This window comes from Phytophthora parasitica (genome assembly GCF_000247585.1).
Source record: "Phytophthora parasitica INRA-310 unplaced genomic scaffold supercont2.4, whole genome shotgun sequence".
In the NCBI taxonomy this organism is placed as follows: domain Eukaryota; phylum Oomycota; class Peronosporomycetes; order Peronosporales; family Peronosporaceae; genus Phytophthora; species Phytophthora nicotianae.
Window position 1 is genome coordinate 843,684 of NW_008648990.1, and position 9,858 is coordinate 853,541.

The following is a 9,858-nucleotide window of genomic DNA, read 5'->3' on the forward strand; positions in this document are numbered from 1 at the left end:
GAAGAAGTCGTCGAAGAAGAGAGATCCGAAAACAAAGATTTTTCACATGGGATTCGAATACACGAAGGCGTGGAGTTCGCACCTTAAGATTGTATTTCGGTGTAGTGTATATCGTAGCACCGGGTGCAAAGCTCGACTGGCAATTCGACCAACCACCAGTGGATACGAGTTGGTGAACATGCACACCTGCGTGCAGCCTACCTCGGGAACAGACGCAGATATCGTTGACTGTACGACTGCTATGAAGCTTCGCGTTGATAGTCTATCTGTTCTGGAATTGACGAACCAGTGCACGAGGTGTGGCAGGAAGTGAGCGCCGAGTTTTACCTGGATGACGACATGATTAGGAGAGGCCTATAGGAAGAGCAAGTCAAAAGTCGAGTTTACCGTGTCCGGCAAAAGCACTATGGGGCTTACTTACTTGGACGCATCGAAGTACCTCCACTATCAATGGTAGAGGGAAAGATGCTGAGCTTTTTCCAGTTCCACCTGTCAAGACCGAAGGCTGACCCCACCACCAAGCCAGACCGGGTCATTGGCTGGGCTCACCCAGAACTCCGACAGTTACTGATGTACAACGGTGTTTCGCTCTTCTTTGATGGTACATTCCGATGTGTACCCACGGGATTTAAACAGTGCATGGTTATGATGGTGTACGACCAAGCCAGTGAGTTATTTGTTCCAGTGTACTTCGTTCTTTGCAGCTCCAAGGCTAAAGACATGTACTTCGACATTCTCGAGCTGATTTATAGAGACACCTCAGAGAAGCTCGAGCCATGTGACGTCGTCTGTGACTTCGAGATGCCAATGATACAGGCCATTGAGAAGCAGTTCCCGAACGCTGAAGTGATCGGCTGCCTGTTTCACTTTAAACAGGCAGTGCGACGGCAAATGAAAACAACGTACAGTATTCCTGATGCGGAGGTTCGCATTGCTATGGAAAAAGGCGTGCTTGACGTGCTCACAGTGATTGATCCGAATTTGGTTCCTCGACATGGCATCCGGTGGGTTAAACGCACTATTCGAGCCAAGTGTGCTGCAACCGGGATCGGTTACACCCGTATCAAGTGGAAGCAGTTCTGGGGATACTTTCGCGCTACTTGGCTGGAGCGGTACAACATTGAATCGTGGAATGTTCATGGTTTAGACAACGGTCTCGTCGCTAGAACAAACAATCCTCTCGAACGATTTAATAGGGAGCTAAATAGATCGTTCCCGACGCCTCATCCCAATATTACCACATTTGTCAACGTGATCCGGACAATATCTCAAGATTACGTTACCAAGTTGACCAACGTGGCGCAAGGGCGACGAAGCAGAGGCAACAAAACCAATGCAAACAAAAAGAGAGGACGGCGACGAGCCAACACAAGCGGTGCCGACGGGGCAAGCGTCGAGACGATTGATCTTCCCAATCCAGTGGTTTTTACGGACGAAGACTTCGCCTCTGATTTTGATAGTGAAGACGAGATGCAAGGCAGCGATGTTGATTCTGTGGTAGAGCGTGAGGTCGCCGACGTAGCTGACAGTGACGAAGATGCGCTTCCGGACTTCTCGTTTGATCCCAGTGAGTATTGCGATGACGATGAGTCGACTGCCAACGGAGATGACCAGAGTGTGCAAGCAGCTATTGTTTAGAGACCTTTAGTGCAGGTGCGGACGGATAACCAGAAGTTGTTATCTCACCAGCAACAACTTTGTGGTAGGGGCTAGATGTAGTGAGCGTTTTGGACGCTACGAACTAGGGACTCCGATAGACTATTTCCTGGGTCGTATACAGATCTGTTCGTGAGTTTGGTCGCGTCATTTTGACGACGCAAACATCAGATCCGATCAGCAATAGGTTGATCACAAAGTGTCCTGCAATCTAAACTTTGAGGTGGACGTGTTACCACTTTTGAATGTTTTATTATTACTTTGGGTTGTTTTATCATCATGTTTGAGTCGTTTATCATCGATTTTAGATAGATTATCATTGATGTTATACTGAATATCACCGAATTTGGATACAGATACGTAGTATTAAAAGGGTACATGTATTTAAGCATGAGGGAGTCCCTAGTTCGTAGCGTCCAAAACGCTCACTACATCTAGCCCCTACCACAAAGTTGTTGCTGGTGAGATAACAACTTCTGGTTATCCGTCCGCACCTGCACTAAAGGTCTCTAAACAATAGCTGCTTGCACACTCTGGTCATCTCCGTTGGCAGTCGACTCATCGTCATCGCAATACTCACTGGGATCAAACGAGAAGTCCGGAAGCGCATCTTCGTCACTGTCAGCTACGTCGGCGACCTCACGCTCTACCACAGAATCAACATCGCTGCCTTGCATCTCGTCTTCACTATCAAAATCAGAGGCGAAGTCTTCGTCCGTAAAAACCACTGGATTGGGAAGATCAATCGTCTCGACGCTTGCCCCGTCGGCACCGCTTGTGTTGGCTCGTCGCCGTCCTCTCTTTTTGTTTGCATTGGTTTTGTTGCCTCTGCTTCGTCGCCCTTGCGCCACGTTGGTCAACTTGGTAACGTAATCTTGAGATATTGTCCGGATCACGGTGACAAATGTGGCAATATTGGGATGAGGCGTCGGGAACGATCTATTTAGCTCCCTATTAAATAGTTCGAGAGGATTGTTTGTTCTAGCGACGAGACCGTTGTCTAAACCATGAACATTCCACGATTCAATGTTGTACCGCTCCAGCCAAGTAGCGCGAAAGTATCCCCAGAACTGCTTCCACTTGATACGGGTGTAACCGATCCCGGTTGCAGCACACTTGGCTCGAATAGTGCGTTTAACCCACCGGATGCCATGTCGAGGAACCAAATTCGGATCAATCACTGTGAGCACGTCAAGCACGCCTTTTTCCATAGCAATGCGAACCTCCGCATCAGGAATACTGTACGTTGTTTTCATTTGCCGTCGCACTGCCTGTTTAAAGTGAAACAGGCAGCCGAACACTTCAGCGTTCGGGAACTGCTTCTCAATGGCCTGTATCATTGGCATCTCGAAGTCACAGACGACGTCACATGGCTCGAGCTTCTCTGAGGTGTCTCTATAAATCAGCTCGAGAATGTCGAAGTACATGTCTTTAGCCTTGGAGCTGCAAAGAACGAAGTACACTGGAACAAATAACTCACTGGCTTGGTCGTACACCATCATAACCATGCACTGTTTAAATCCCGTGGGTACACATCGGAATGTACCATCAAAGAAGAGCGAAACACCGTTGTACATCAGTAACTGTCGGAGTTCTGGGTGAGCCCAGCCAATGACCCGAACTGGCTTGGTGGTGGGGTCAGCCTTCGGTCTTGACAGGTGGAACTGGAAAAAGCTCAGCATCTTTCCCTCTACCATTGATAGTGGAGGTACTTCGATGCGTCCAAGTAAGTAAGCCCCATAGTGCTTTTGCCGGACACGGTAAACTCGACTTTTGACTTGCTCTTCCTATAGGCCTCTCCTAATCATGTCGTCATCCAGGTAAAACTCGGCGCTCACTTCCTGCCACACCTCGTGCACTGGTTCGTCAATTCCAGAACAGATAGACTATCAACGCGAAGCTTCATAGCAGTCGTACAGTCAACGATATCTGCGTCTGTTCCCGAGGTAGGCTGCACGCAGGTGTGCATGTTCACCAACTCGTATCCACTGGTGGTTGGTCGAATTGCCAGTCGAGCTTTGCACCCGGTGCTACGATATACACTACACCGAAATACAATCTTAAGGTGCGAACTCCACGCCTTCGTGTATTCGAATCCCATGTGAAAAATCTTTGTTTTCGGATCTCTCTTCTTCGACGACTTCTTCATTGGCCTTTGGAGATTTCGGGAGTATGTACCCTCTTCACTATGTCTTGCCGTGGTGGCTCCACAGTGACAGGATGCAAGATGAATAGTGAAGGCGGGTCTTCCTACGCGGCGAGCTAGCTTCAGCAGATAAGATACCCAGGTATAAGCAGCGAAACTGCAGATAACAGGTGGCTGTGGCGTGGTCAGATTCGATGGCAATATCGGTACTTGTGATGGGTGGTAGCTAAGTTTAACTATGGTTTGCGTATGCCTTATGCCTTGCTCTTGAAGTCGATAGGCAATCTAAAAAGGATGATAATCGATCCGAAGTACAAAATCGATGATAAAGTACCAAGGAATGATGATAATGTATCCAATTACGACGATAACACATCCAAAAGGGATAACTAGATCGTCTGCGACTTACACTGGGAATACATGATCTTAGAACTTTTAATCACATACTAAGTACGATATTTTGGATGTTGTCCGAACGTTGACCCATTTACGTTACGCTCACGCAATTAATCCTGTTTGGGCTGTCCATTACTCATTCTGAGGTATTCCCAGTATAAGAAATTTAAAAGCGATGATAATCCACCCAAAAGATATGATACCGCAATGCACTCTTTTTTGTTGAGCCCGACCCGCAATTACGATCTATTAAAATGACGACCCGTAAGCCGAGCAGACCCGTATACGACCCAGTAGATAATCTACCTGTTGAGCCACCATCCTCTGTAGACTCTACCAAAGGATCCAGCCAAAAACGGTTGTTGATCTTTTCGAACTTCACGACTTGGAATATACCAATCGAGTCGCAGATACGATGTCTACAACCGCAGTTTTAGACTGCGTTGTATCGGGCTGCTCGCTGAGTATTCCTCGAATCAGATATCGACAGTTCAGTCGAGCAAGTTCTGCTGCAGATCGGCCACAACTGTCAAGCAGATCCATGATGGCTCTATTGTCGAGGAGTAAGCGAACAATCTCTTCATGTCCTCTGCACGAAGCTTTCATCAACGGCGTCTGATCCTCCGAGTCGCACCATGGTTAAAACGCACGATCTCATCATGCCCCTCATCCGCTGCGAGCATCAAAGCTGTCCGGTTATCGTTCGCCTCCATTTCCACCTCGGTTCCTTTGTCAGAAGAAGCGAGGCGATGTCGACGTGTCCTCGTTGCGAAGCTATCATAAGCGGAGTCCATCCAATGCCATTAGACACGTTGACGTCTGCTTCTTTCTCCAACACCAAACGAACTGCCTCAGTCTGTCCAGCCAGTACAGTCTCGTTGAGCGTTGTATCGTCGTCGTTATCTTGATTTAAGATATCTGCACCGCTTGATGACAGGAGTTTAAATGCGTCAATGTGCCCGGCAACTATCGCAAACTTGAAGAACCGAGCAGTTGTTGTTCCCAGGCTCGTTGACATCAGCTCCGTGGCCCAGCAGTAATTGAATACACTCTGTATCCCCTCCTGTCGCCGTGAAGCGCAACGCAGTATCACCCTTCTGTGCCTTGAGCTTCCCCGAGGCCCCAGCCTTCAATAAACACTCCACCATTTCAAAGTGTTTGTTCTGAGCCGCCAACATTCGTGTAGTGTTCCCGTACATGTCCGAAAGATCGCTACTAGCGCCATGGTCCACCAGCACATTGGCCAAACATCGCTGTGCTTAACAGTCTCGAAGACCCATCATCGCACACTGCGTCAATGACAGCCCCGGTCTGTAACAGAGCTTCCGCAATATCATCATGGCCAGCTTGAGCTGCAATAGCTAAACGACAGCCAAGTGGCCTTCTTGAGCAGCGACTAACGCAGTGGCTCCATCGTGAGTAACCTGGTCAATCTCTGCCCCGTTTTCGAGCAACAGCTTCACAATGTCCATATTTCCTCTGGCTGTAGCCGAAGACAGCGCAGTAGAACCACCATAGCCCCTAGTGTTGACAGCTGTGTGCTTTTCAATGAGGAAACGTATGACCTCGTAGTGAACGTTTTGTGCAGCACGAAATAAGGCTGTAAAGCCGTCCTCGTCAGCCTTTTCAATGTCCGCATCGTTGTCCAGCAATACTCAAGCGACATTAACGTGACCGGATACACCAGCTCCGATGAGAGGTGTAACTTCTCTGACAGTAGGCTTGTCGACTTCAGCTCCACGCTCTACCAAATACTGAACAGCTTCGGTTTGACCATGTCCAGCAGCCCACGTAAGTGGAGAGTAGCCATCGTTATCGGTCTGGTCCATGGCAGCTCCTTTCTCCAGGAGCAACTGCATTACATCGATGTAGCCACTTGCCGCAGCAAGCATCAACGGCGTGGCGCCATCATTTGCAGTCAAGTCAATAGCAGCCCCCTTTTCCGGTAGCAACCGAACGATATCTATGTAGCCTCTTGCAGATGCGAATATGAGCGGAGAGCATCCGATAGAATCCTGGGCATCGACTGTAGCACCTCTATCCAGTAGCGACGGCGCGGTAGCAGTGTGATCTGTTTGAGCAGCGCTGGATAAAACTGTATTACCACCACCATTCACTTGATCGATATCGCATCCAAAGTCTAGAAGTTCTCGAATGACTCCTACGCGGCCAATAATTGCTGCGCAAGTGAGCGGTGTGTTTCCATTCTCGTCTGTCGTGTTAAAGTTTGCTCCCTTCTCCAATAGTAGTCGGACTATATCCTCTTAACCATTTTGACAAGCACAGACGAGAGACGTGAACCCTGTTGGTGCAGCCAAGTTGACGTCCACCCCATTCTGCAGCAAAAGTCGAACAACATTGACGTGTCAATTTGTGGCCGAGTGATGAAGTGCACAGGAGCCATTTTTCATCTGTGCCGTTGACATCCACTTTTGTCGCTAATAAACTCACTACCAGACCGAGATTTCCATTGCCAGCGGCCACAATAAGATCGTTGACACTCACCATTTCAGTAAACATGCTGCCTTGCGAATTGCAAGTTTCGATTGTGAGATGGGAGATAGGTTAACCCACAGCTGCTCGAAGTTGTCTTCAAGGTAGTCAGTCGGTTGTTCATATCCTGAGTGATGCACGCCTCACTGCATTTGTTAGTGATCGACACTAACCAACTAGTTCAGCTACTTGACGCGACTTCACTTAACCTCGTCGACGATCTCCGGCGTGGTAAATTCAATACAAAAAGCGACTGGATCATAACCAAGTTCTAATCAGTGGTTATACCGCCAAGAGGTCCCCATATACGTTCCGTACGGGGGAATGCAATTTCGAGTATGTGTACATCATCGATGCGATGTCTCGTGCCACGTGAGTAAGTATTTCCAAGTGTACTATCCTTAGAAAAAAGGTGACAGGCTGCTACACCTACTAGGACCTGACACTGACACGATAAGGAAAATGGCTGACCTAATGTTGGGCATACGCTGTTCTAGATTAGGATTGTAGGTAGCACTACCCCATCCGAAGCCGCTGCCATATCAGTTGCTTTGTAGTCGCTGACACAGCTCGGATATCAGCTACTGCAGGCAGTCGTAACCATTGTACACCTTGTCGCTGCAAGTTGTAGTTCATAACCGCGATCAGCCACGGTCATTGCACTACATCGTGTCCTATTTGTGATCGTAGTTATCGTTGCTGGCAGACACTTTCATTAGTGTAGATTGGTGTTTTCACCATCACCGCAACCACAAAGTCTTGGGTCATAGTAGTTGCAGAATTTCTTGCCCAAATACGGCAGTCAAATCTCTCGTTATATTGACTGCGCAAGAAATTCTGCAACTACTCGTTTTTATAGTACTACTAAGATGGGTTTAATGATGTCCTTATGCTGGTCTCTCCACCCCGCCTTGACACAGAATCCAGTTCAGACTTCTACGAGAGTTTATATGGAGTCTACGGTTGGGTCTTCTAGAACAGAAATGCTTAAGGATTACTTGCAGGTCGATTAGATCAAGCAATTCTAGCCCCCCCCCCCCCCCCCCATTCTTGGCGCCCAAGTATTAGTAGGAATGGCAGTGAGGCGCCAACTTGGTTCCTACAACGACTACGGACACCGTTTGCAAAAGTGTGAACACGACCACAATGACGAATAACACCAAGACACTGGCTTTGATGCCAGATCGTCTACCTTACCGGCACTCTGACGTATTGCCAAGAATACAGCAAAGCCATGCTAATTGTCAGTATCGTGGCAGCCTTCTTGATTGGCTCGGCAAGTCGGCTGAATAGTTTGTGTAATACTAAGTACAATCCGGATAACATCTGAATATATGACTCGAAAATTAACGGAATATATCCCAATATTTAGTTACATGTACACCACCTTGCAGCTTATACGATAGCCTCATCAACCGTCAGCAAACACTATCTTTTGATCCAGGAAGCGTACAGCTTAGAATATGAGGGGGAGGTGTGTGGTCGCTCACTTATCAGCAGACAGCGACTCACGGACAGTAAAGTTGGAATGCGGTCTAGCCAGTGAAAACAAAGGGTCAGAATTTGAAGTTATGTCTAAATACCCCATGGCACTAAGCCGTCACTTACTTCCAGCATGACAGGAGTCATCCTGACGCTTCTCTGTGTCTTACTGTACCGAGATCACTCGATGGTGTCATCTCGGGCACCGAACCTGGTCACCCACGGGACAACGGTACACCGCGCCATAGACATCGTATCCACCGAGTTTCTAAACTATCGACGAGGTTGAACCAAGTGGCTGCACAAGGCGTCCATTCTAGTGTCTTCATGTATCACGAATAACTCCCGTAACGTAATAGTCACACCGTACAGCAAGAAACAAGATCATACCTATTGGCTTTGCATTCATTACTACTGCCTCTTCTTTTATCTACGCTACAATTTTTCCTCGCGGGCTTACATCACCATTACCCGTCACCTACTCTTCCCACACAGCATGCCTTGTTTCAGCTTCTTCATTTGCCCTTCGTCTTGTCAGTAGGATCCGACTTGGTCTCCTTCGACGATTTTGCTTTCGACCCCGTTTTGCTCTCCTTCTCGACTGACTTGGCATCCACAGCGTCCGTGGACACAGTTGCAGGCTCTTTCTCACCACCAACGGCGCCAGCATTCGTTTGGGCAGACTCGTAGCCAGAGTAGCCCGGGTAGCCGTAGCCGTAATTGGAGTAGCCGTAGCCGTAATCGGGGTAACCGTAGCCGTAGCTAGGGTAGCCGTATCCATACGACGAATAGTAGTCCGGGTAGTAGCCGTAGCCATAGCCGTCGTAGTCCTTACCGTAGGACGAGTAGTAATCGGGGTAGTAGCCGTAGCTGTAGTCCTTGCCATAGCTGTAGTAGTCGTTGCCGTGGCCATAGTAGTCGTCGCTGTAGTCATCGCAGTCACCGCCATAGCTCTTGTAGCCATAGTTGTAGCCATAGCCCTTGTAGTCATAGTCGTCGCCGTAGCCGTAGTAGCTCTTGTGCTTGTAGTCGTCGCCATAGCCGTAGCTCTTGTGCTTGTAATCGTCATGCTTGTCGTCGTCGTAGCCGTAGCGCTTATGCTTGTGGTCGTCGTGCTTGTGGTCATCGTGACCATAGTCGTATTTGCCGTAGCTCGAGGACTCGGCGGCCTTGTTTTCCTTGTCTTCTAGACGACGACGGTAGTAATCCTTGTCGTGGCGGTGATGCTTTTTGCGGTCGTGGTCATGGTCGTGCTTCCGCGGGTGGTGTCCATAGTCCTTATAGGAGCCAAGTAGACGACGCGGAGCCGCTGAAGCACTGCCACGAGCGTCGGCTGCCTGCAGGATGGAAGCAGCGACACACAGGCCCAGTACGGCGAGGATCTTCGAGTGCATCTTGAAGGTTTCGCACGGAGCTGCGTGACTGGGGTCGGTCGTCGATTGCTGGGAAGGGCAAGATGAAAAGTGAGGAAGCGAGGACTGGCCGATCCGGTCGAGCTGCAGTCCTGTACTTGAGTAGTCGCTGTTGCCATCGCGGTCACCCCCTCGTCCGTCTCTCGCAATGTATCAACTGAACAGACATCATCTTTGGCTTCTTTTGATTGGTAAGGGATGCATTGAGACACAGAGAAGCGTCGAGAGAATGGCTTCTGTCATGATGGAGATGGAGTACTTAGACTGTAGAGA

At 48.8% G+C, this 9,858-nt stretch overlaps 2 protein-coding genes across 2 annotated transcripts; both read right to left on the reverse strand.

Moving 5' to 3' along the window:
* Positions 1 to 4,930: 4,930 nt before the first annotated feature.
* PPTG_21236 (hypothetical protein) lies at positions 4,931 to 6,718 on the reverse strand (the record flags this gene model as incomplete). Its single annotated transcript, XM_008896489.1, has 5 exons — positions 4,931 to 4,972; positions 5,185 to 5,451; positions 5,566 to 5,820; positions 5,881 to 6,432; positions 6,500 to 6,718. The coding sequence occupies 5 exons, from the start codon at positions 6,716 to 6,718 to the stop codon at positions 4,931 to 4,933; spliced, it is 1,335 nt and encodes a 444-aa protein (XP_008894737.1).
* A 1,826-nt stretch (positions 6,719 to 8,544) lies between these two features.
* PPTG_03231 (hypothetical protein) lies at positions 8,545 to 9,760 on the reverse strand. Its single transcript, XM_008895910.1, has one exon. The coding sequence runs from the start codon at positions 9,565 to 9,567 to the stop codon at positions 8,689 to 8,691; it is 879 nt and encodes a 292-aa protein (XP_008894158.1). The 5' UTR covers positions 9,568 to 9,760; the 3' UTR covers positions 8,545 to 8,688.
* Positions 9,761 to 9,858: the final 98 nt, after the last annotated feature.

Coding starts and splice junctions, on each gene's coding strand:
- PPTG_03231 (XM_008895910.1), bottom strand. CDS start 9,567: ATGCACTCGAAGATCCTCGCCGTACTGGGCCTGTGTGTCGCTGCTTCC.